The sequence below is a fragment of the Chionomys nivalis genome, chromosome 1, assembly GCF_950005125.1.
Source record: "Chionomys nivalis chromosome 1, mChiNiv1.1, whole genome shotgun sequence".
Lineage (NCBI taxonomy): Eukaryota > Metazoa > Chordata > Mammalia > Rodentia > Cricetidae > Chionomys > Chionomys nivalis.
This window is the reverse complement of record NC_080086.1, coordinates 193,543,115-193,570,816: the sequence shown is the minus strand read 5'-3', so window position 1 is coordinate 193,570,816 and position 27,702 is coordinate 193,543,115. Positions and strand designations below refer to the sequence as shown.

The following is a 27,702-nucleotide window of genomic DNA, read 5'->3' as shown; positions in this document are numbered from 1 at the left end:
CAACCTATCTGTATTTCTCACCATCAGTATGCTCGCCATCCTTGTGAATGAATTGTTATTTATCTTTTCCAAGTGGCTTCTCTTCTTCAAACCAAACCTTTATTAGTTTTGACGGTATCCACAATTTTTCCTCACCTGTGGAGATAAGAGCAAAACCCCTTCCCCAACGCAGCACATCTCCTGGCTTCCATTGTGAGGTCAGCACATCCTTGAAATAAACTGGTTGATTTAGTTCAATAGACTGTTCCATTATCCAATGTCTTTCTGCAGCCGTTGTTCCCTTCTCATTAGCGTTGAGAAAATTCAAGGTTAACAAAGCATTATGTAACCTATTTCTGGGGGTGTTTTACCCCCCTTTCTGTTTGTTCAACATATCCTTTATAGTTCAATTTGATCTTTCTATGACTGCTTGACCTGTAGGATTGTACAGTATACCTGTAACATGCGTGATGTTGTAATAATCAAAAAACCATTTCATTTTCCTAGAGACATAAGCAGGACCATTATCTGTCTTTATTTGTGTAGGTATACCCATGATAGCCATGACTTCTAATAAATAAGTGATTACTGAATCAGCTTTTTCTGAACTTAAAGCAGTTGCCCACTGAAAGCCTGAATACGTGTCAATGGTGTGATGAACATATTTTAATTTGCCAAATTCTGCAAAGTGGAACACATCCATCTGCCAGATTTCATTCCTTTGGGTGCCCTTTGGATTAGCCCCTGCAGGCAGTGGCGTTTGGTTATAGAAAGAGCAAGTAGGGCATTTCTTTACAATCTCCTTAGCTTGTTGCCATGTAATAGAAAACTCTTTCTTCAAACTTTTGCTATTAACATGATGTCTTTTATGAAATTCAGAGGCTTGTAGCACACTACCAATCAATAATTGATCAATTTCTGCATTCCCTTGTGCTAGAGGACTTGGCAGACCCGTATGGGATCGGATGTGTGTTGTGTTATGTACATAGGACAAAGCCTGTTCCTGATCAAATCTTGAACCTGGAGAAACAACGAGGTTAGTTCTGTATCATCAGGTATAAATTCAGCAGTTTCAATATGTAAAATAACTCCGCGTATTGTGAATCAGTAACTATATTAATAGGTTCTTTAAAATCCCTTAGCACCATAAGAATGGCATATAATTCCGCCTTCTGGACAGAATCATAAGGACTTTGTTCCACCTTACCCAAGTCTTCTGATTTGTAACCTGCCTTCCCTGATTTATTGGCATCAGTATAGAATGTATGGGCTCCAGTTATTGGAGCATCACGGACGATTCGAGGAAGAATCCAAGAAGTTCTCTTTATGAAGTTAAGCCTCTTGCTTTTTGGATAGTTGTTATTAATGTCTCCCAAAAAATTAGCACAAGCTCTTTGTCATGGTTCATTATCTTCCCATAATTTCTTTAGTTCATCAGCAGTGAAAGGCACTATAATTTCTGCTGGGTCTATGCCTGCTAGTTGACGAAGTCTCAGCTTGCCTTTTATAATTAACTCAGAGACTTTTTCCACATAAGTTTTCAGTTTCTTACTTGGTTTATGTGGTAAAAAGATCCATTTCAAGATAATATCTCTCTGCATTAAAATTCCTGTAGGGGAAATTTTTGATGGTAGTATGACGAGAATACAGTCGAGCTCTGGATTCACCCTGTCCACATGTGCCTGTTGTAATTTTTCCTCAATCATTGTCAGTTCCTTTTCTGCTTCAGCTGTTAATTCTCTGGGACTGTTTAAATCTTTGTCACCATCCAAGGTTTTGTTCAAATGAATTATTAGATCAGGTGTTATCCCAATAGCTGGTCGTAGACTGGAAATGTCTCCTAACAGTCTTTGAAAGTCATTGAGAGCCCGTAGGCGATCTCTCCTAATTTGTGCCTTTTGTGTCTTAATTTTTTGCAAACCTATTTTATAACCTAAATAATTAACAGAATCTCCCTTCTGAATCTTTTCAGGAGCAATTTGCAATTCCCATTTAGGTAAAAGTATCTTTATTTCTTCAAACAGTCTGTTCAAGGTATCCATGTTTGAATCGGATAACAAAATGTCGTCCATGTAATGGTATACTATAGATTTGGGAAATTTCTTGCGTATTATTTGCAATGGTTGGTTCACAAAATATTGGCACAGGGAGGGGCTATTTAACATACCCTGGGGGAGGACGGCCCAGTGGTACCTCCTCGAAGGTTGAGAATTGTTATAAGTAGGCACTGTGAAGGCAAATTTTTCTCTATCTTCTTTTAGTAAAGGTATAGTGAAAAAACAATCCTTTAAATCAATAACTATGAGAGGCCATCCTTTTGATAATAAAGAGGGCAAAGGAATTCCAGATTGCAGAGGGCCCATAGGTTGAATAACCTTGTTGATGGCCCTGAGATCTGTCACCATTCTCCATTTACCTGATTTTTTCTTAACCACAAATACAGGAGAATTCCAAGGGCTGGTAGATTCTTCTATATGTCCAGCATTTAATTGTTCTTGTACCAGCTGTTCTAAAGCCTGTAACTTTTCCTCAGCTAAAGGCCATTGCTTTGTCCATATTGGTTTCTCAGTCAGCCATTTTAGAGGCAAGGCTGTTGACATCTCTGAAGGGACATCAATTACTTTTTCTTGTACAGCCCGAATGTCCGATTTTCTCTCTTTGTAATATCTTTTAATATTATTCTCAGAAATATAGGCTCTAGAAGTAGCAGGAATGTTAATTTGGGTATTCCATTGTTGTAATAGGTCACGACCCCATAAATTCATTGCAATATTGGCTACATATGGCCTTAATTTTCCTATTTGTCCCTCTAGCCCTATACATTCAACCCATCTCGTGTTCTGCCTTACTCGAGATAGGGTTCCAATTCCCAGGAGCTGAACATTTACATTCTGAAGAGGCCAATATGGATGCCAAGATTCTGGGGTAATGATACTTACATCAGCACCTGTGTCCAGCAGGCCAGTAATAAAAATGCCATTTACACACACTCTCAGTTTAGGTCTTTGATCATTAATAGAAGTTTGCCAAAACACACGTAACTTATCTTTCTAATCATTATTGCTTGTAACAGTAGGCATGGGGTTTCCTAATTGTCCTGACGAGGCACGTTCTCTGCAGAAACTGGAAATGACTGAACCATGTTTGCCATGGGGGCCTGTGAGGCGCCCCCCTCACGTTTCCCGTCTGTATCAGGTTGCCTTGTCTATCTCTTGTAGACCTGCATTCATTCGTCCAATGTCTGCCTTTTCCACATTTTCTACATAAACCTGAAGGCTGAGTCCTCCTATTTCTGTTATTTCTAGAAGATGCATTATTATTATTTCTGAAAATCCGTTGTCTACAATTCCTTTTCATATGACCCAAATTTTGCCACAATTAAAACATTTGGTATTCTGGTGTCTCCTTTTACCATTGGAAATTGCTTCTTCTACCCATGCTTCAGTGCCATAATCAAATGTATCAACATTCAGTGTATGCAAGACCCATTCTTCCAAGGGCGCTGATCTGAGCTTTAAAGGCCCCAAAATCCTTTTGCATTCCACATTTGCATTTTCATAAGCCAAAGACTCAATCATTATACGTCTTGCTTCTGGGTCACATATCCCTATTTGTACAGCCTTACAAGTCACTAAAGGGTTCTCTCTGACTCTGTTTAACTCTGACAAATGATTCCGTTCTCTGTCCTGGGTCTTGTACCCTGTCCCAAGCCCTTAAGGCTGTTGTAGTACACATGGAGAGTGTGTTTTCATCCAAATTAGCTTGTTCCTGAGGGTTGGAAAAGAGCCCTTCACCTAGAATTTTATCTGGGGAAATGTCAATTCCCTTCACTTTTTCCTGCTGTTCTTAAAGTCTAGCCTCTTGCCATTTCCATTTCAATTGCGGTCCACTCTCAAGTACCACAGAGCTCAGCTGGAGCCAGTCCGAGGGGGTTGCTCTGCTTGTCGTGGCCCAAGATTTTAGCATCTCTTTAATAAAAGAGGCGTGCATCCCAAAAGTCATGACAGCCTGTTTAATTTCTTTGAGATCATTCATACGGACAGGCTCCCATGTATCTTCCTTGATGACCCTAGGGTTTCTGGAACCAATCACCTTCTCTGTTGTTATTACTGGAAAGGCAGGTAGAGCTGTAGGTAGAGCTTTGTGGAAATTGTCCCGGAGAGATTTACCCACAGATGTAGTTAAAATTTGCCTTTCTACCCTTTGCTCTTCTTCATCAGAATTTAGAAATTCCTCAATCTTTTCAATTCTATTCACCATTGCCTTTTGCAATGTCTGAATCTCCTGTCCAGAATTATGTTCCAAAGCCTTTATTGAGGATTCTAAAGTATGAAGTTTGTCCATTAGAGATAACATCTCATCTTTGGACATAATTTTTATGGCATAAACCGTGCCTTCTTGTATTGACAATCTTTCCACCAATCTGTTATAAGCTTTAGACAAAATCCGATTGTCACACTCAGCAGTTTTGATTCTCTCAGTTAATGTTTCAGTTCCTACAGAAAGGGACTGAAGCTTACGATCCAAATCAGCTGTTCCCTCTTCCATAGTAATGAATTTCTCCTTAATATCAGCCTGTACCTTTTTTAAATTTTGCTCAGTTGATCGAGTCATGTTAAGCAAAGATCTGTTCTCTTCCTGGAGAACTTCAAACTGATTCTTGAGAAGATTGTTGTAATTCTCAATTGTTTTTAAGCATTCAATCTCTGCCTTAAGAATCCTGGATTCGTCTCATAAAGACTTTATCATATTTCTGTTATCAAACCATTTAGTGCCAATGAAAACTACGAATCCCAGAAGGATCCATAGATGTGGGGTGATAGAGACCTCTTGTAAAATCTCCCACATGGTACAATTAAAAAAACTGTTAAATTCTTGAATGGTAACGTGTTTCGACATTTTATTTATAAAAGAAAACTTTTTTACCTGCAATGACCCGTTCCTGCCAGTGGTGGTCTCTGTGGTTTTGGAGCCTGTCCTGGAACTAGCCCTTGTAGACCAGGCTGGTCTCAAACTCACAGAGGTCTGCCTGTCTTTGCCTCCCAAGTGCTGGGATTAAAGGCGTGCGCCACCACTGCCTGGCCAAGTCACTTTGTATGAGACCAAATCTGCCGCTGTGGCGGCTTTTGTTGCAAAACTGCAGGTACTTGAGCTTCCGCTAATTCAGGCAAGTGGGGTTCCGCTGCAAACTTAGCCAAGGCAGGCAGGGAGGGGTTAATGGCTACGGGGCAGAATGGGCCTGTGTGGCCTAGTGTATCTCGGACTGGGTACTGGGGCCCGAGTCACGAACTAAAATACGGCACCCGGGAGCCTGCTGTGTTAGCTAGCAGGCTACGCGCTTGAGTCGGGGGCAAAATAGCCCGACGCCAAAATGTAATGGCGTAAACGAATGCAGACAGATTGTAAAAATATATACAGCTTTAATGGGGAAATAGACTTACAGAACCACCTTTCCAGCGGAGACCAGGAAAGCAGAAGCAAGTGCTGCTAGCACGCTGGCCAGATTTGTAGGTAAACATTAGCCCGAGGCGAACACGCCCCCTAAGAGGCGGGACTTATCCCCAAAAATCCAGTAATAGACTAAGAGTGGACGAAATAGACACCCTTATTTTGTTCCAGATGTGTGTATGTGTGTGTGTGTGTGTGTGTAAATTCTTTTGAATTTTCCTCATTTAATAAAATGGCTATAGTTTTGTAGTATGTAACCTTTATTATGTTGAGATATAGCTTTTCTATTCCTAGATTCTGGTAACCTCGCATTCTTTTGTCTTAAGTTTAACTCTCTATTCTTCATGTATTTCAGATATAAGGCCTAATTGTGTGTCTTATTTGTGATATGCACAGTTTTTCTTGGTCTGATTCTATGTTTTTCAATCAACTGACAGTTTCTTGCTTTAACTTTTTTTCTTTTTGTTTGGTAGTTTAAAATTATAAATTCATAATTCATGGTACGTTTCTTTTGATTTCTGTGGTTTGGTTTCAGACTGTGTTTCTCAAGAAAACATTTGTTCCCTTCTTTGACAACATTTGGCTTTGTGTCTGTTCATTGTGGGACATGGGTCATTAAAACCCAGGCTTTGTAGCCTTTGAAATCAGTAGTGGCCACAGGAAAAATGCAAGTTGCTAGTACTCAGATATCCCCTATACACTTTTAGCCCTTCCTTCTTTCTGGCCTCTGTAGAATTTCCTTATCTCTTATTGATTTGGCCATGAGTTTTTAAGTGGCATTAAGGTGTATTCTTATATAGGCTTGTGTTTTATAGTTTTTATTTAAAAAAAGAAAGAAGGAAGACACCAGTGTGGTTTTGGGTTTTTTTCCCCCATAGGTTATATTGACATCTCTGAACATCTGATTTTTCATGTTACCAGAAATTTATTTATGCTTTAGTGTTATTTTTCAGTAGGACTCTGACAAAATGTAGTACAGTTCTACTAAAAGCTTGCAGTTAGGGGACAAAGTCAAGGCTAAATAAGCCCATCCAAAAGGAAAACTATTTCATAAGGAACCTAGCATAGTTACATTAATAGAGATAGAAAGTAAAGGTGCCGAGGAGTGTTCGAGTTATGCACACAGAATTTGAGTTTTGGAAGATGAAGAGTTCTAGAGATGGACATGGTGACAGTAATGGTTGCATAGCAATGTGAGTCTACCTGTATAACACACTTAACAGTTAAACATAGTTAAAGAGTTAAGCAGTAAATTTTCTGTTACATGTTTTAGCAAAATCTATAAATAAAAAGGTGATGTTACTTGTACCAAAAGCACATTCATTAGGCTATTCCCAGCCATTCCCCACACTGAACTCTCAATATTCTCCTAAAATGTGAAACTAGTCATCTAACTCTTCATCCAACATTCTTAGCCATTAAGCCAAATTCTTTGACATCACATTTGACTAGTGCATGCCTGTTCTTTTGCATCCCGTGCATGGTATGTAAGGGAGCTTGTGCGGGAATTCTACTTGGTGAAGACATCAAATCCAGCTGTACATTAACCAAGAGAACCCCAGCTGCTATGGAGAAGGAAGTGTCTGAGACTTTAGGTCTTGAATCCATTTGTGGAGTATTTTCCCCATCTTTCCTTTGCAGCCTGGATAGGTAAGAGATCCTAACTTCTTATAATTGTGTGGGTTTAATCAGATGTTTTCTACGCTTTCATCTATTTCTTGTAGGAAATTATCAGACAGATACTCTTCCTATTAGTCTTTGAATCCATATTTCCCCTGCTATGTTGTTCTCTATGGACTGGTGACATAACATTTTATTGTTGGCAACTTCTTGCTCTGTATCTAGTCCTGGAAGTCAGATGAATGTATGTTTCTTTGATTCATTCAATTCTAGTGGTGAATAGACATTTACCATGTGTGGCTCTTCTGTATAGTAATTGGGTCTTTGGTGACTTAGAATATAAAAGGACTGGTTTTTTTTTAATGTATTTTGTTTTGTTTTGTTTTGTTTTGTTTTTGAGGCAGGGTTTCCCTGTGTAGCCCTAGCTGTCCTGGAACTTGCTCTCTAGAGCAAGCTGGCCTCAAATTCACAGAATCTGCCTGCCTCTGCCTCCAGAGTGCTGGGCTTAAAGACATGCACCACCACTACCTGGCAGAGCTTTTTCTGTTTGAGGTCTAATGGCAAACCAGACATCCTAATTATCACACTCAATTACTTTATTCTTGTTTGGGAAATTGTTTATTATACATGGTCATTTCATGTAAGATATTTGTTGACTGAGTGCCATTCTGTTGACAGAGGTTTCTGTCCCACCCAGTTCTGCAGTCATTCAGTCCCAAAGAAACACACAGAGGTCTACATTAATTATAAAACTGATTGGCCCATTAGCTCAGGCTTCTTATTAACTCTTATAATTTATATTAGCCCATTATTCTTGTCTTATGTTAGCCACATGGCTTGGTACCTTCTTTGGCGAGGCAGTCCCATCTTGCTTTCTCTGTAGCTGGGTCACAACTGCTGACTCAAACTTCCCTCTTCCCAGAGTTCTCATTGACCTGCCTCTACTTCCTGCCTGGTTGCCCCACCTCTACTTCCTGCCTGGCTACTTGCCAATCAGCATTTTATTAAAAATAATACCAGTGACAGGATAAAATACCATTGTCCCACAGCATTTCCTGAACTGGAGAGAGGTGTTTTGTGTTCAGATTGTCGGTAGTCTTTTTTCTGAATGTGTTTTTCTTTCAGAGTTGCAACCTTAAGTGGAATAGGCATTATTTTTCTGATGACCTATATAGGTTTTTTTTTAAATGCCCAACTATTAGGAGTTGTTTTGATATTAATGTAGAATTGTGTTTTTAATTTTCCTAAAACAGAAAAATATATCATTGAATCATTAACTTAGAAGGATTAATATGACCCTAAAGGCTGTAAATTATCTTCTTGGTGAGTGACTGAGACCTGTATGATAATTTGCGAGTGCAATTTACAATATCTCAGAAGTCAATAACTTGACCTTTCAGATTTCTGTATCACTCCAGTTATTTGGCAAAAGAAAGTTATGCTTTGGAGCCTTGCATGATGGCTCAGTAGACAAGGCACTTGCTGCCAAACCTAGTGACCCGAGTTTGCCCTCCAGTACCCACATGGTGGGAGGAGAGATTCAACTCCCACAAGCTGACCTCCGATCTCCCCATCTGCACCTGGGTGTGTGCTTGTGCACGTATACCTGTGTGTAGGAGTGTGTGTGTGTGTGTGTGCATGCCTACATTTGTATGTGAGCACTGACACATTATCATTGTTTTCTACTTAAACAGCTTTAAAAAGAGGGGAAGTTTGTTTTGTTTTCAATAAAACCTCTAACTTGAAGGTGTTCCCTGGCCAGAACTTCGCACGTAGTAGGTGAGGATGACACAGGTCAGAGGACTGCTCGTATCCACAGAGAAGAGAAGAACACAGTTTGTTCTTCATCTCCGGGTGATGTCTACACTACCGGGTCTCATGACATTTCTTTATTCAGAGAGTTCTCTGCTCATTGGTTAATATTGCAGGAATCCTTTTCATCGAATGCTTTGACTTTCACCTAAGGACAGTCTTGTTACATGGGGAGCATTTGTTAATCTTCAGACATTTTTGGTCTTCTTAACACAAGCATGGGGGCGTATTGGTAGGTAAAGACCACAGATTCTATATAACATACACTGTATACAATCACTGTGAGAGACTTGCAAGTGTGGGGAAGGGGAGCATCTCTTCTTGGGCACTGTTAAAGCGTGCTTGGAATCTGTGCAAATTGTTAATATTAATGATAAGCTCTTTATGTTTATACCATAACTTTCCACCCAGTACTCATTTTCCTGTGAATACACAAAGATGTCGGAAATTGTGCAGTCAGATTCCTAATTCACAGCCATTGTGCTCTTCCTTGCTTCCCTAATATTCTTGAGCAACATGACTGCCAGTAGAACAGGCAGATTGGCTTTAGGATGGAAACAGCGCTGAAGGATTGCAGCAGATTGTCTGGGCTTCTGAAGGTTCAGTCTCAGCCAGTACTGTTGAGACAGCTTGTTCCAGACATACTACCACAAACACAGGTGAATGATGATAAAGGCCTCCACAGTCATTCCACCTTGCCCAAACGGGGGAGCACTTCATAGTGCCTACACTGTGACATCTCTGGAGCGCTCTTGTACTTTTCCGGAATTCTCTCTAGCTTGACGCTCTATGTGTAACTTGTATTTCATGATTACCCAATGTCCAAGTATTTTTTATTTTTTTTAAGTTAGCAGTTTGCTAAAAATATCCATAAGGTCATATTAGGAGAATAAGTTTTATTAAATCAAATGTTTTCATTTTATATTGATGTATGTGTACATGATATCACTTTCTATTTATGTTATAAGTGAAAAGGTTAGAAGTGTTAAATTGGAGCATGATATTTCTTAAAAATGAGGTTGTGGTATGCTTGGCTCCGCCTTACCATGTGTCTTCCCACAAGACTTTGAAAATGAAGCGATTACTGATTGAAACAGAGGCAAACTGTCTTACAGGCTTAGATGAGAATTGGTAATCCACTCCAGTGCAGCTCCCAGCAGGTGACAAGGAAGAAGAGCCAGGCTAGGGCTGCAGTGAGTTGATATGAGTAGCACACATCTTTCTGTGGCATCAAAGTCACTACCAAACCGTATCGTGTTGAAAAAAAATGTCACCACTGTCTAGACAGTTGGGGATGTTTCATCGGTAATATGATTTTTCTTTCTTTTTTTGTGATATACCTTATTTGTTTGGTTGGTTCAGTAGTGAAAATATGAAACCTTTTGGGAAGAAAAGGTGCAATTGCCACCACCAGTTTGTGTCTGTATGTGCTGTTGAAGCTAGTCTAACACGGTCTGAGGCTGTTTTCAAGCTACTCCTGGCCAGAAGGGGAAAGAAATCAAAGAGAAAGAAAGAACAATGAAAAGTTTCCTGCTGTAAGGAAAGCTAAAGCGTGTTTATTTATTTGTTTCTTTATTTTGAAGATCAAGGACATTTTTATGATTTTTTGAGAGAAAAGCAACAGATCAGACCAGCTGTAAATCTGCAGCTACCCGGAGAGAGGATCAGTAAGAGAAAGCTCCATGCTTTTTGCAGTGGAGGCCAGCTAGCCACAGTGAGGCACAAGAAAAGAACAGGCCTTCAGAGGAAGAATGAAAACTCCCAGATGCCAGGGAAAGCTTACTTGTGTTTGGCCAGTATTTGAAAAGAGATAAAGAGAAGAAAGAAAAGGTTAGCCTTTTCCGAGTTAGGGCAGGCCACGGAGCAGAGGAGCCCTGGGGCAGCATCGTGGACTCCTGACAATTGCTCTGTGAGCTGCTGCGCTCTCAAGGATTTTAAATGGTTGAGAGTGGGTATTAAAACACATTGTTTAGGTTTCATTGACTATATCTTAATGGGTTATAGAAGGCTTTATTTCAACACAAACTATTTGCAATGTCTTTTAAAATTTTCAGTGGCTATCTTTATACACTTTAGAGGTGGATGTGGCAGAGATTCTTTAAGAAGTTTAAGGGGTGTGTGAGAGCCCATGTACAGTCAGTAGTTTGGAGACTTTAAAGACGTTTACTCTTTGATGGTTTGGTACCCATAAATAGTGGATTTGGGTCATTTCTAGAGTTTTGGATTTCTTGTTTACTTAGGTAATATTATATTCCTCTGGAGTCTTTGATGGAATTAAAGAATGGATAGATAGTTATAATTTTCCTTAGTTATGATAAAAGATAAAATAGATATAAATATTGTAACTGTAATTCTTGCTTGATAACCGTTTTGTTATATGTAATTTTACTATGTTAAAGTTAAAGCCTTTCTTTTTTGTTTAAACAAAAAAAGGGAAAATGATGGAGGTGGGTCTTGTATTAATCTGTTGCTTTTATTGGTTAATTAATAAAGAAACTGCCTAGGCCCACTTGATAGACCAACCCTTAGGTGGGTGGAGTAAACAGAACAGAATGCTGGGAGAAAGAAGCCGAGTGAGTGAGTCGCCATGATTCTCCCACTCCAGACAGACGCAGGTTAAGATCTTTCCTGGTAAGACAGCTCGTGGTGCTACACAGAATATTAGAAATGGGTTAGATCAATATGTAAGAGCTAGCCAATAAGACGCTGAAACTAATGGGCCAGGCAGTGTTTAAAAGAATACAGTTTCCGTGTAATTATTTCGGGGCATAAGTTAGCCATGTGGGTGGCTGGGTGCTGGGGATGCAGCCCTGCCGCTCTTATTACAACACGTGTCTTGCTTGTTGTGACCCATTGATTTGTTTCCAACAGGGATTGGGGGTAACTTCTGAGAGTTTGGGCGCCACTGAAGAAAGTACTCGTTTTCCTCAGCTGTCATTTGGCCATAGTTCCCAAGGGAGGAGTGAACTCATGAGCTCTTTCCCCACCCATGAGGATAGTTGCTTGTCCTCATCCTCTGCAGGCAGGTCTCGTGCAGGTAACCACCCTGGAGGGTCAATGACCGTGCCATTTCCAGAGGTCAGCATTGCATAGCCCCTCTTCCTATCCTTCAGCTCTCTCCACTCCCGTCTTCTACGATGTTCCCTGAGCCTTGGTGGAGCCCATACAGATTTCGTCTTTAGAGCTGCCTACTTAACAGTTACTTATTACTGGCACTTTCCCAGTATGAGTCTCTGTGTTAGCCGTACCTCTTGCAAACAGAAGCTTTTATGACCAAAACTGAGTGCAGCAATTATCTCTGGGTATAACCGTGTGCATTTAGAATTCATTTGACGTCAAGTTGATTGAGCTTAACATTAGCAGGTTTCTCCTTAGGGCCTATTGCTTCCACAGCCATGAACTTGTGAGCAGAGTCCCAGGTTCTAGTTCCCGCTTGATTTCCCTGTTCTTCAATCATTGTGTCTGGTGTCTCTAGCAATAGCATGTTACCGTTTAGTTCTGCTTGGCTTTGTGACTCCTCATTTTTGGCTTTTCTACCCAAACTAAAAAATGCACTTTCCATCATGACCCAGCAGGTGTAGCTCAAAGCAAAGGCTCACAAAACATAAATTAGTGGTAAATGATACTCTCGGATAATCATTTTGCCTTCTCTTCTTCCTCCTCCCTTTCTTGCCCCAATTTCATTCATGGAAAAACAAAAAGATGATTTTTGTTTCAGTTTGCTTCAACTGAGTGAGACCGTAGGGTCGGGATCTATAGTTTTAAACAACAAAAACATGTAAAGACTCTATTACCAATGTTGACTCCCTGGATTTCATCCTTGAGGACCACACAGTAGAGGGAGAAAGTTGATTCCTCTGATTTCTGTATGCTTTCCCACTCTCCCTTGTCCTCACCACCAGGATGAGGTCTTCTGCATTGCCCTGGTGTGTTCACTCCTTGCCACCAAGAGCAGGGCGCGGGGCCAGCTCTCCTGCCCTCATGTTCTCAGGGTTGGATCTCCCACCTGCCTTAGGTGTTGATGGGTGGGAGGGGGAGGCATCTCTCTCCCACTCATGCCGCCACATGATGGGTGAGTAATGGGGACAACTCTTCCGTGCTCACAATATCAGGGCTGGCTCACCAGTGGAGTTGCCTCTGTTGTACTGCCCACATAAGGTGCAGGGCCTGCTCTCCCGAGTCTTGCCGCTGGTGGCAGGATGGGATAGCTCTCCTGCCCTTCTGACCTCAGGGCTAGCTCTCCCACCTGCCTAAAAATTAAGTTTTTTTTATAACATTTAAATTTCTAGTATGCCTTAAAATCATATTGAAAAACAACTTGTTTTCTTCATTTTTTTGTTATGAATTTTTTAGGTTAGCAAACAAAGTAATGAGTGGATCTCATTATGGCGTCTTCTTCATACTGTTTATCTTCTCTTAAAAAGTCCTTTCCTACTTTTCTTACTCAGCTTAATTGTTCTCTTTTCTCTATTGCTGGACGTATCGGTCAATTTTTCCTGACCCTTCTTTAGCTTCATTTTGTACAGTGAGAGTCACTGAGCTGTATTCCATATCATTTCAGTACACCTCCTCCCAGGTCTTTCCTATCTTAGTCTAGTTGTTACATTTAGCCATGTGGCTAACATAGATAAGAATAATGGGCTAATATAAGTTATAAGAGTTAATAAGAAGCCTGAGCTAATGGGCCAATCCATTTATAACCTAATGTAGACCCTCTGTGTGATTTTCTTTGGGGCTAGATGGCTGTGAGACCTGGTGGGAGGACAGAGACCCCAACAAGCAGGCCCTCCATGTTACATAGTGACTAGTGAGGTTTTCCTCTGATGTCCTATCAACACCCTTGTTCACACTGATCCTTTTACAAAAGTCTTTCCTTTTCACTTCATCACATGGCCTAGGGAGCAGGCTTCCAGGGCGTTTGTAGTTTGTAGTGATCTTTGGGAAGTGATTTGTGCTGTTTAGAGCATTCTTAATCTAAGATTAAAACTGCAAAAAGCTTGGCGCATAGCCCTGTACTATTTTGGTACTTCTCAGTAGAAATTAGTAAAATTTTATCTACATTTGTATTTTATTTCCATAATTATGCACTTCATAATGTATCATTACAGAAGAAGAGGATTACACATTGTTTAGGATTTTAGTTTTTCAGAAGTGTGAAATTTACATATTTTTTTTTAAATTTTGGCACAAGCTTAAAGAAAATGTATTTATAAATATACATATATATCTTCTATCATAAAGTGGCTGCTGCTGTATTTCAGTCATGCAGGAATTTCACTTGTAGTATAGTTACATTAACTAGGAGTCTAGTGAAATTAAAAAGATAATAAGCCTGAGAAATCGATGTTTTCTTAATGTTTTAATCTTATTGTGGGTGATATTACTTAAAAAGAAATTCTTGAATTAGTAAAAACAAATAATTGTATTATGCACTCTACCATGCCCCACTTGAGAGCCCTGAGGTCTGTCCTGGCCAGCCCTGGCATACCTGCTGAATGTGGTCAGTGTCTGTCATTAGAAGTGAGTACACTGTCCTTCATGTTTTGGTTGTGTTGAATACATAAAGACGTGTTTTGTTTTTTACATAGAGATTAACTGTCCAAACACAAATTGGCTTAAAACTTTGAGATGGTTTTTCTAATAATTGTGAACTAAAATGTTTATATAATATTCAAATACGCTATCAATATTCATAGCTTTATTGAAGTGTAGCATGTGATTTGCAGGTTTCTTCTTCCAGTCTGTGGCTTGAGAATATGAATGTACCCCTGAGATCCCATGTCTGCCTATTAGGAGGACTCAATTCTAGCTTAGCTCAGGAAAAGGAAAAGTATCACTGCTAGGAAATAATAGATTTTTAAGAGTAAATTTGATATTTTCTCTTTTGCAGTGGTAAAATTTGCTTATTATAGATAATATTTAAAATACTGAAAATAATAGAGCAGGGAAAGAGCCTGGAGTCTGCACAGGGCCTCACATAGACATAGTTACCATGGCCACCATCACTCGTACATCAGAAGCAGCACCGGGACCACCATGCTGTTCACGGGTCCTTCTAACTTTACTCTTGCGAATGATTGTCCCAGAACTGTAGGTTGTTGACAGTTGGCTTCCCTAAAAGTACGAGTCCAGTGCTGCTGCAGCGGTGTCGCCAGCATCTGACCTGTGGCGGCAGAGTAGAAAGAATAGTTAGGAGGAGGAGTCTAGGAAAAACAAGAGAGGAGGAGGGGAGAATAAGGAAGAAAGGGAGCGACACATCTGGGGCCAGAAGCCAGGCAGCCTTCAGTCAGACACAGGAAGCAGTGAGTGGGATACACAGAAGGAAAGAAAGGTAGGAAGCCCCGAGGAAAAAGAGATGAAGAGAAACAGCAAGAAATGAGCCTAAGCTAAGGCCACACTTCCTAACTAATAAGAAGTCATCATTTGGGAGCTGGTTGGTGGTCCAAAAGAAGGCCTGATACAAAGATCTGTCTAGATTGGAGTTTGGGGTTGGCAGTGGTTTTTCTGTTTGTAATGGGTATAGCACAGTTCCTGAAGCAGGTAACCAGGGGTGAAGGTGTCTGCAGCATCGTCTTTCCCGCTCTTTTTAAGTAACCTTGGCTTTTTGAGGCTTCAGTTAAGTATGGCAGTGAAGTAGCCTAGACAAGTCTTTTTTTTTCCTCCCTTCAAACTAATATTTATTCTGTGGTTTGTGAAATTCTTTAGATTCAGGTGGTATCTAAAGATATATTCAGGAAAATGGAGCATTTTCCTACATGTTTTTTTTGCATCCTTAGAAAGGGATAGCGATTGCACTGTGAACTCTCAAGAAACAGATTTTCAACTATAAACAGATATATCTTGATTCGTGCCTTTGTCTTCTAATATCTAGAGAAGGTTTGATGGCTTTAAGTCTGGCAGTAGACTACCTCAGAGTTGTTATTGTGCTACCTCTATGACAGGCCCCTTGCTAAAAAGGACAGGAGTTTTGTCCCATTTAAGTTAACCTCATACAGAATGTCTGTTTCAGATAGCAACAGTAGCGGCTATGTTCCACTTCTTCCGAAAGCCTCCAGAATCCAAAAAGCCCTCCGTATCGGAGCCAGAAGCAGATGGATTTGTCCTCTTAGGTGAGTCTTTAAGAAACAAAGTCTAATTAGATGAATGCTTTTAAAAATTAGTTTGGTAATTATATGATCGATTTCTAAACTATATTCTCAAATTTCAGAGTAAGTTGTGTGTATAATTTAGAAAGCACTATGGATCAGACTGCTTCTCTGACCTTTCCTTTACTGTCAGGGGTTAAGAGCCTTGCCAGCCAGCCAGCCAGGCCTGCCAGCCCAGGGATAGTCTCCTGGAAGCTGCAGGTGCTCCTGGCCTTTCCTCTCACCTCCTGAATTTGCATACAGCAAAACTCCAGAAAACCCTCAGATCTCTTGGAGACTGTTGTCTTCTGGAGTTTGGCAATATATTCTCTCAGGAATTTATTCCAACTAAGTCAGGTTTTCTAACCCCTGTTTTCTATTTCTTTCCCTTTTGAAAAGAAACCATCTCTATAAACTTCAGATACATGTGGAGAACTTTGCTCAGGTTTTGTTTATTTACAATTAGAAATGGCATTTTTTTCTTTGTCCCCGTGTACTTACTTCAAGAATATGGCAGTGGCACACTTGTGTGTGTGATGTCACATACAGTGTGTAGAGTTTTCATAAATCTTTTTACCATCTACCTCTTCAGCCTCCAGCATGGAATATTAGAGACAATGTCTGTCCATGGGCAGTGACTCTGCTTTTGTGCCATCTCTGTAACCTCGATCAAATGTTTCATTGGTTGTTTTGCAGCTTCTCTAGACTTTGCAAGTCTCCTACTTCAGCAGGTAAAGTTCATTTGCTGTGGGCTGCCTTGCCTAGTCCAAGGAAGACTGGAGTTTAAAGCATCTCTGATTGAGACTCTGAAGTCTTACAGGCTTCCAGATTTGCTATTTCATGAGGGAATTTCCAAGACTTAATTACTCTAATATGTTCGGTACCAGCTGTTCTGTCTGCTCTAGCCACACTCTAATTTTCTCAAAGGCTCACATGCTGTGTTTTGAGCAAGCCTTCCCAGGATCATCTTAGACTGAGATGATTGATATTCCCAGGACTGTATGTTTCTGTTTGAGATTAATGAAGAGAAATCGCTTCTATCATAATCCTACAAAAACAGTAAAATATGCAGTGTAGTTGGTATTACACTTAGTTCATATGTCCCAACAAGACCAGAGTTCCAAGGCCTCCTTGTCTCTCAGGAACTGTCAGCTGAGATTTGTGTCTGGTGAACCCTGTTTGGTTTTAGATGCAAAGCTTCCAGCTTCACTGATTTCCTTGCAAAAAAAGAAAAAAAAAATGTATACCTGGTGTTCTGTGGACTTAGCTCTCCTGAAGTTTTATGCTATAACCAAAATCATTTCTATGCTCTCATTTCCTGCCTCATCTCTCTTTTCATCTGTCATATCATCTTACTTCTTCCTTAGGGGCAGTGCCCAGGTTTACAGTTAAGTACAAATAAGAATGCTGCCTCTACAGCTAGAGCCTTTGAGTTGACATCCCAGCTTCAAACCGTGCTAGCGTTTCTAGCTTTAGGAAGCTATTTAGCAATCTCGGGTGTCGCTGAGCATGTTATCAGTACTTGCCCTATGGGACTAGTGTGGAATTAAATTAATGTGCACAAAATACTCAGAATAACCTGTGAGGTGGTACTGTCTGTCACCAGACACAGAGAACACAGGTTCTTCTCCTTGTCTAAGAAAACTGGAGTTAGCCGAGGTAATCTGATCCCAGAGCCTATCTTTTAAATCTCTGTACTCTTGCAGTTTTCAAATGCTGCACTATCAGCATTTGAAAATTTTAATTTATACTTGTTTAGTTGATATGAAACAAGAGGCATATGAAGTGTGATGCACTATTAACAATGTGGCGGGCGCAGCCTGTGCGCATTACAGAGGTGGGGAGTGTGGTCAGGTGCAGTGTTAACAATGCGGAACAGTAGATAGTGATGCCGCCCTGTGCGCATTGCAGAGGTGGGGAGTGTGGTCAGGTGCACTGTTAACAATGTGGCACAGTAGATAGTGATCCCGCTCTGTGCGCATTGCAGAGGTGGGAAGAGCGGTCCGGTTCGTGTCTTCACCATGACCTCAGTTACACCTGTCGACCTGTCGGCATTCAAGGATTTAACTGACTTTCTTGATGCCAGTCCTGACTGTTGTATCATCTGTAAAAATGCAGTGACAAACTTTAAAACTTGTTTCTTCTGGAAAGCCGCCCTTTGGTTGTGTCACTGTGGAGGGCTCTGTAGCCGCCTGCGTTAGTCTCAGAGCACAGCGCACGGAGGGACTTTGAAAGGTAGTTCAGTGGTGCACAGGGGATATTTTACTGAGTTGGTTGTTAGCACGGGTGGTTTCACACCCGTGTGTTCTGGAATATGTGCTAGTCACCTTTCTGTTGCGGTGATGAAGCACCACAGCCAAAGCAGCTCAGACTAGAAAGAGTTTATTTCCGCTGTGGTTCCAGGGGACAGAGTCCATAGCAGCAGGGAAAGCAGGGAGGCCAGAGGCAGACCCGGAAGTGGAGGGATCACATCTCAACTTTTCAGTCCTACACAGGAAGCAAGGAGAGGGAACTAGGAGTCAGGTGAGGCTGTCACACACACACACACACACACACACACACACACTTCCTCCAGCAAGGCACCAGGTCCTAAATTTCCATAACTTCCCAGACAGTACTGCCTACTGGGGAGCACATGTTCAAGTACATGAATGCAGGGGTACATTTTCATTAAAGCCACTCAGTATAACCAGCTGTCATGGTGCACACCTCTAATCCCAGCACCCCAGAGGCAAAGGCAGGTGGATCTCTGAGTTTGTGGCCATCTTGGTCTTTAAAGCAAGTTTCAGGACAGCCAGGGCTATATATATAGACACCCTTTGGGGGTGGTGGGGGGAACAAAACAAACAAACAAACAAACAAAAACCAAACCATTTAGTATATATCTACATGCGATTTTAAAATTTTTGTCTGAAGTAGATATATTACAGGTTTTGTTTTCTTATCTCTGGCTTAGAAATGATAAAAGTATATGGAAACAATTTCCTTACAAAATGGTCTCTTCAGAATCGATTAGATTATCTTCTTACCCTTATAACCTGCTTCTAAGAAGGTCACAATAAATTGCAGTCCCTTCTCTTTCTCCCCCTGGAGAACACCTCTCCTGTATTCCTGCTTAATGTTGGCTTGAAATCTGGGCTCCGGGCAGAACCAAAGCCCTTGATAATGGGAATATCTAGTGCATTCATATACAATCAGTTGCTCACGCTTATGGAAAGCTCTGTTCCTTACCAAGATTCCTAAAGGTTGGCCTTTGTAGACTGAGGAGTGTGCGGAATGAGAATAAAGGGAGGGTAGAGCCAGTAGAAAACACCCTTTCCCTTGAGTAGCCAGTTTGTATTTACACAAGACAGCCAGAGTTCATTCGGTAAAGAAGTTGAAGTAATCCTCCCAGGGGCTCATTTTACACAAAAACAAATTGCAGTTCTCATTCGTACCACTGGGTGGCGATTTTTCACAGTTCTGCACTACCGTTTAAAAAGCAGGCAAACATGGCACTGTTTGTAATTACCAGGCCTTCCTCTGTTATGACACATTTAATTGTGCTTTTAACACATTATCTTTAAGTTGATTACAAATCTACTAGTGTAATGTGCAACCTTGTAGTTATTTTAAATTAGGAAAGGGTGTTGTGTAGATGTTGACAAAGGCCTGTATTAGCTTATTATGTTATAGCGAAAACAGTAGTGACAAAATCATAGGATGTGAAATGAAAGGAAATAATGTAGATTACTGTTGTTGCTGCACTAATATTGTTGACCAAATATTGGATATAATTTTGGAGCCGGCAGAATGTAATTGGGCAAACTATTGTGGAGACAGAAAGAATTGGGTTACAATACAACATCACATTCTTTAGTATATGCAGGCACTTCTTAGAGACAAGAACTCTTAGTTTCCATCAAGCTACTGTTTTATAAAGCTGCATTTAAAACTATTTTAGTAGTTCATGGTAGCTTGGGTTTCTTCTTTAAGTATTGGTATTTAAAATATGTATCTTAGTTTCCCTCTTTTATATAGCTTAAGCATTAAATCAGATTTTAGAAAGTAATCAGTTGTTTTTAAGGTTCTTTCTGATTACATTCTTCATTATGTAATTAACTTAAAATACTTAAAGTATGATCACTGTATTTTTAATCCCAGCATTCAGGAGGCAGAGGCAGGAGGATCTCTGTGACTTCAAGGCCAGCCTGGTCAACAGAATAAGCCCAGGACAAGCCCCAAAGCTACAGAGAAACCCTGTCTTGAAAAACTAAAAAAAAAAAAAAAAGGAAAGAAAGAAAGAAAGAAAGAAAGAAAGAAAGAAAGAGAAAGTAGTCTCTCGTCTCTGTTTTCCATTTTTTTGAAAATGAAAACCTAGCTGTACACAGTGAAGATTTACACTCCAAGAACGGGGATAGTAGTAATTTGACTCTGCTGAGCTGAAGCCATTAATTACAGCTGCAGAAACTAAATCAGCTTTCAGTGTGGGCTTCCTATTCTAACGCCTGTCTTACCAAACAAGTGCACTGATCTTAAAACATATTTTCATGGGTTTAATAAGTAATTTAATCTTGTCTTTACATAATGTTATCTAGAAAAATTCAAATACATTTAATTTAACATAAGGATCTCTCAATTTTTTTTATTCTTCGTCTTTAAATTCTAAAACAAATGTACAGGAATTTTTACTTAACTTCATTATGCAATGGAAGTTCTTATTTTCCCATTAACAAATGTGGAGCTGCGTATAATGGGTGGAATGTTCGCATTCATTGCTACTCCATTCTGGTCTAGTACTACCTTTCCTATGTTTATGAATGTTTACAGCGAGAGAGGATTGATTGTATAGAACAGGGGAAAGAGAGGCAGAGCTAACCTTTATGTTTTACGCAGTCATAGGGAAGCCATTCAGGGACCCAGTGGACTTGGTTGACTTAAATGTAAATTAGGGCTCTCTCTCCCTCATCTGTGCTTCTGATCCTTCCTGTGAAGGCAGCACTTGGAGAATACACTCGTCCTGGGAGCCATCGCTGGATTCTGATGAGATGGGTCCGCTGTTTGGGTAAGATACTAGCGGTAGCAATCCCTCTGCAGATGATCCCAGAGGACATGCAGGGCTCACTCTCTAGGAGTTAGTAACTGTACACCATCAAATATGTTAAGATGCCTTGAGAAAGCCCTCATTTAACAGGGTGTTATAGTTCTCGTCCACTTCTTTTGAACCATAAACAAATAAAAAGCAAGTGAGACACAAATTTTGGATAACCAAACTTCTAGTAAAGAGCACAAAGCTTCGTGACTGGAATAAGTGAAGTCATCTATGCATGTGATAAATTTGGAAGCTTTTTTTAAAGGTAGTGAAGCATTTGGGCAGCATTTTGTTAAGCTGATGACACAAGTGCGCATTCCCGGCGCTCAGTACCTTTTTGGTCAGTTGTGTGCATCTCTATTGTCTTTAAGGTAGATTGTTTGACAGATTTTCAGAGGAACAGCTAAGATTGTCTTAATTTTTATTTTTTGTCTAAAACCATCAAGCAGTCATATTTCTAGTGTGGCTGTGGAGACGGAGATGGAGTTGGCTGGATTACTGTGATAGCGTGTTGTAGAGATACTAGCGGTAGGCTAAGTTTATGGCACCCGGCCGCCTGCACGGCTAGCTTTACCCAAAATAATTACATGGAAACTATATTCTTTTAAACACTGCCTCGCCCATTAGTTCCAGCCTCTTACTGGCTAGCTCTTACATTTTGATTTAACCCATTTCTAATATTCTGTGTAGCACCACGAGCTGGCTTACCAGGAAAGATCTTAACCTGCGTCAGTCTGGAGTGAGAGAATCATGGCGACTTACTGACTCGGCTTCTTTCTCCCAGCATTCTGTTCTGTTTACTCCACCCACCTAAGGGTTGGTCTATCAAATGGGCCTAGGCAGTTTCTTTATTAATTAAACAATGAAAGCAACAGATTAGAAAGAAATCACTCCCACATCAGCATGTTCTGAAGGATGCTTACTCAGACATGGTCAGCAGGGGAATGGTAGAGTGCGCATCATGCGAGGAGTTTCCTCTAGAGTTTCTCACGGGCTTCCTGAAGAGTAGTTTCTACACCTGAGACTAACTAGAAAGTTGTGATAACTGGTTTCCATGCTTTCTCTTAAAATTTACACTGTTCCCATCTGATGAGAGAGAGCAGATTAAGGCAAATGTCCAAGCGCGGGTTTTGTGTCAAAGTAGCTCTGGTAGGGTTGGGAGACCTAAGGGACTGTTTGATAATCTTCCTAACACAATTGGCTTTCTGCATCTGCAGGTTCCATATCCATAAGGAAAAAATTATGACTTAACTAAACATAAACAAGATGTTTCCCCCTTGATTATCCCTGAAAATATATTGGATAGCAGTTATTTTTGTGCTAAATTGCACTAGGTTTTGTAAACAGTGTAAAGCAGATTTAAAATACACGTTATGATATGTCTAGACTACATACAAATGCTACTCATTTTTTATAAGAGTTTGAGCATCTGAGGAACCTGATGGGACCCAGCTACTCCACTGTTTGTTAAGGAAGTTGCTGTTGTGTAGGCCTAACCTACATCTCACCAAACGCAATCTTGGAACTTAAGCCAGAGATGTGTTGCATCCTTTTAACAACGTGAAGGGGGTGGTTTGTGGGATGGTGCTGTTTGAGGATGCTGAAATCACCCTCCTCTAAGGGGTGTGTGGGAGAAGAAAGCGTCCTCAGGTGGAAAGTTGCTGTTTTGCTAGAGAGTGATCAGGGTCACCGTTGCTAAACTTGTTTAGAAAAATAGTTTCTGATGGGCCAAGACATCAGAATTTTATTCCCCATTCAGCAAGAAACTTTTAGTCTATTTAAAGCATCAGTGATTTAATTTTTCATTTCAAATTTAGTAATAGCTTTAAAAATGAAGTTAACTTCTATCATTCTGTGAAGACCAAAAATTATTTAAAATTATTCACAGTATTATGCCTTGAACGCATTTCTGTATTTGGTATATATGCACATTAGGGTGACATATAAGCCAGAGAAACAGCAGTTACACAACATGGGACTACACATTGTGTAACAAATACCTACAGCTGGAAAGTGAAAGAGAGGAAGATGGAACAGGACTCCAGTATCCCCTACAAGGGCATGCCTGCAAGGACCTGAGATGCTAGCGAGCTGAGATGTGCTGTGTTCTTAAAGCGATGGCATTCCCAGGAGGGCCACAACCCAGGACTCAGCCTTTACTTTAAGGGTCTCTGAGGGAGACTAAAGAACCAGATTGTTTCTTTTTGAAAGTTAACATTACCATAGTTTATTTGAATTATACATTAATAATTCTCAATCTATCACATTATAAGGAGGTGTTTTAAAATGATGTTAAACATTTTATTTTGAAATATTTAGTATTTCATCATAAATTGAGCTATAAATTTTAATATTTCTTCATTAAAAAGTAAGAATGAGGCAGCATATATGATAATTTTTAAGGCTAAAGGAATCTTAAGAATAATTTCCAGCAACCTCACATCTAAGTATTTTTGTTTGATAGTTACATATTACAAAGTAATTGAAAGTATATAATTTTTTTTCTAATTCTGGTAAATAGAAAATAGAGCTACCTAATTAGAAAAAAAGGCCAAAATTACATTTGAAACAGTTACAGTGGAAATGCTCTCTGCCGCGAGACATCTTCTTGCCTGTAGGTTTCTTTTTATTACTAAGGCAGGGTTAAATATATCACCGTAGAAATTTAATTATGATTTATGCCTGGTATGAAAATATGCTAATACATCCAAATATGTTTTAATATTCCTGTGCCCCAGCAGTATGCAGTTTTTCTCAGCTCCTTTTAGGTCTCCAAGGCTCCAGGACCTTGAGGCATGTAGAGTTCAGTGTGCTACAAATGGTGTTTCTCAAGGACGTCTGTGTGTACCTTCCTGAAGTCAGGGAGAGGCACTGTGCTGTCCATACCGAGTAGTGTGATCTTCTCACAGTTCTAGGACAAGCAAGACTCGGGATTTCATGTTTTTCATTCTAAAATTTTCTGTTAGCTCTAGAAAATCAGCAACACTATATAGGCGACTCTTTGCAGGCACAGTGTGTTGATGGCAAATAGCTCTAAAGGAAGCCGCTGCCAGAGGCCAGTATTGGTCACGCACGTTCTTTCCTTCAGATATTTGTCTTATGGTCATGATTTTATATCCTGTTTTATAACGTATGCATTAAAATAAATTGAACAGTAATTAAAATTTAAAATTAGAACCATTGATTACATAATTTTCTTTAATGTGATAGTTTCATATTATAGTTTAAGAAAATCTCAATGCGTACTTTTGACTGGATACCTGACAGCACTGTGTGTAGAGATCGTGCTGTTGAAGGCAAAGATGGCCCTTCTTACTGTTCATCTCCTTACTGTTCATCTCCTTACTGTTCATCTTACGTATTTCAGGTGCTCTTACTGGGTGAGATGCCTTCTTTGATGAATGTGGAGATAAATTGGGCTTTTATCTCTTAAAGTTTTTAAATAGCATTGCATTTTACTGATACTCTTATAGATTTAAAAAGATTGAAAAATCCTTCAATTGCCCTAGTCTCTGTTAGACTACCTCAATGGTACTAAATGTTTTTTCATATACATTGAATTCTTTTCACGACAGCAATAAGTTTGTGCGCTAGCTGTCAAACGAAAGGCCTATGGCGGTTCCATCTGACTAGTAGCCCCAGCTTCTCTCTTCCGGAACTTTTACTAAATTTCTCTTAAAAATATAGAGAGAAAAACTTACAGCCGTAACAAATCTTAAAACTGACAGACAGATGGAATTTTGGGGAGAGTTAGGCTGAGCAGGAACTGCTAGCTCTAAGACATGCAGGGGTTCTCCAACCAGAGCTCGTAACCGCTTAGACCCTTTCACAGTGGTTACCGCTGGAGATACCACAGTTTACATTATGATATAACTGTAGCAAAATTACAGTTATGAAATGGCAATGAAAGTAATTTTATGGTTGGGGGTCACCACAACATGGGGAACTATATTAAAGCTGTAGGAAGGTTGGTGCTATATAGTATTGAGACCCACATGATAAAACCCTACGTTGGCAGATGTTCTGAGAAGAAACGTTTGTTCCCTAGTCTTATATCTCTCCCAGTGTCACTATCTCTACGGCTCGGTTTAGCTCCCTAGTGCTTTTATTGGAATACAGTCGCCTGTGACTCTAAGGCAATTAGATCAGAAAGGTTCTGCTTTCTGAATTAATGGGGAATTAATGATGTAAAAGTTTGGAGTAGAGCATGGAAATGGATTTTGATTATCATAGTTTGGACTGCACTTGTCTGTTTACCATACACTAGTGTGGTACCCTCAGAAACCAGAAGAGAGCATCAGATCCCCTGGACCTGGAGTAACAGATGCTTGTGAGCCGCCAGGTGGGTGCTGGATATTGAAACTGGGTCCTCTGGAAGAGCAGCCAGTGCTGAGCCATCTTTCCAGGCCCCAGTTTGGACATATTTTAAAGATTTATGTGCTTACGGACTTGACTGCAGGAGCAGAATTGGTTGTACTGATAGGTGGTGGATATTTAACAGACCCAGTGAGAGATTAGGACAAGGCACCTCCTTCATAGAGGGTTCTCTAGACCAGATGAGAGAACAAATGATGAAGAAAATAGGGCTTCTCTCCTCTGGCTTCCTTTGTCACCGTGGGCTTCTCCAGCCCACATGTTGTAGCTGCTTTCTCGTGAACTCGCTGTCATACCTTCCACTATGCTCTGGATAGGCGGAGGCCCTTGGCATGAGCGAATGGATGGTGTCGATCAGCCAGCCTCTTTTCTCTATGAACTGCCTGGCCTCGGGTGTTTAGTTACATAAAATAAACTAGGATAGCGATCAAAAGATGTGTTATTCTTCCTGACTCATTTTCTTTTCTTTTGTTTTTTTTCTTTCTTTTTTCCTTTTTTTCACCCCCTGCTATGGAACAATGCATGAGATAGGTCCATAGTATATGTCAGCTCCTCAGCCTGAGGCCTTCTGGTCTGCAGTCATAAGAAGTAAGTCCCTGTTCTTTATAAATTACCTCGTCACCAGTATTCTGTTATAGCGGCACACATAATAGTCTAATCTTCAATTTTTGGTCCCGTGAAAGCATGTGTAAATAAGTCAGTAAGTAGAGAAGGGAGCATTGGTTATCATTGTTAATGGGGAGGTAAGTCTAGACTCTAAAAGAAAAGTGGCTTGGATAGAAACAGAGGCAGAATCGGGGGAGGTAGCAGTGACAGTGGGAATTATATGTTATTTTTCTTGTGTTCCTCAGAACTAGACAGTAAAAAGAGGAAGCCCCATTAGGAAGGAAGATCTGCCCTGACGGACGGTCAGGAAAAGCAGGTGACTGGCTAGGATGCTGTGTGCACATTTCAGCTGCTGCTCGCTGGGAATTTGTATTTGTATAGTCTTGCTGGGAGAGTATGTTGACAATGTGTCCTAGACTTTAGCAAAGCAGTCGTAATTTCAGTAACTACACTTTGAGTTACTTATCTTTGAGACGTAGACAACTCTAGCTTATAAGTGATTTAGCTCACTTATTACTATTGAAGTTGTATGTTTTACAGATTCTCGGTAAATGTTTTTAATTATCTCAGATATTTATAGCAATACTTACATTATTTGATAGATATAAGCTATAGTATACGAAAATCTCAAACTTTTCGTTTCTTCTCTAATTTAGTAATTTAAAGGATTTACAAGGGTGAGAAAACTATCTTGGGGAAGCTAGCCAGTGTTTTAGATTTCACTATATTTTGAAATGCTTATATTTTTAATAGGTTATACAAATTATGCCATTTATTTTGTGATAATTTTTATCATAATTTTAGTAATTTAGCAATTTTGGCAATAGAAATGTTTGCTATTCATCTCCTTAAATTAAATTGCAAGATATTTCTCTGAAACCTTCAGTTTAAAGTTTTTTTTGAACTTATGTTTATCTTGTTATCATGTATATGCATACACACATTTGTGATGTGTGCATGTGTAAGTACAGCTGTGTGTGTGTGTTTGCGGGTGCCACGGCACGTGGACGGTAGTCAGAGGACACCTTTCTGGCATCTGGTCTCACCTTTGACCTTCTCAGCAGAATATTGTTTCTATCATGCTGGATACTCCCGTCTAACTGGCCCTCAGACTTGCTGGTGATTCTGTTTGCTCCACCTCCCATCTCACAGTAGGAGTGTGGAGAACACAGGCACACTCCACTGGCTGCTTCCAGCTTTCTGACAGGGCTCCAGGGGCTCCGGTCATTAGGTCTTCCAGGCAAATACTTTTATTTACTGAGCCATTTCACCCGCCTTCAAGTTTGAAGTTGAAATCTTTAATTATATTACCGCAAATTAATGTTAAGTATATGTAAGTTTTTTTCCTCTACAGTAGGTTTTGTTTTAACTGCTTAGTTAATTAAGTTGAAATGCTATCTTAAAATACCAGTTATTGGAATGATCTTTTCCTACTGAGGGATGATATCTCTTTCTTCATTTTATTATTTTTAAATACCATTATTAATTTATAAAGTGTGTGTGTGTAAAGCACATGTGCGCTCATGGACCTATGAGTACATATGCACACACGTGTGCATTTGAAAGCCAGAGTCAACCTTATGGAAGCTCTGCTCCCCAGTGTTGGGTTATAAGGAAATGCCTGATCTTTTGACATAGTTTCTGGGATAGCTTAGGTCCTAATGCTTT

At 40.1% G+C, this 27,702-nt stretch overlaps 1 protein-coding gene across 3 annotated transcripts in view; it reads left to right on the top strand.

Moving 5' to 3' along the window:
• The window catches only part of Umad1 (UBAP1-MVB12-associated (UMA) domain containing 1), a 170,791-nt gene that overhangs the window by 8,754 nt on the left and 134,335 nt on the right, over window positions 1-27,702 (top strand). For all 3 annotated transcript variants that reach the window (XM_057764674.1, XM_057764680.1, XM_057764671.1), the window contains one exon: window positions 15,869-15,968. In XM_057764674.1, the coding sequence (XP_057620657.1) occupies window positions 15,869-15,968 (100 nt within the window). The remainder of the gene's footprint in view (window positions 1-15,868; window positions 15,969-27,702) is intronic.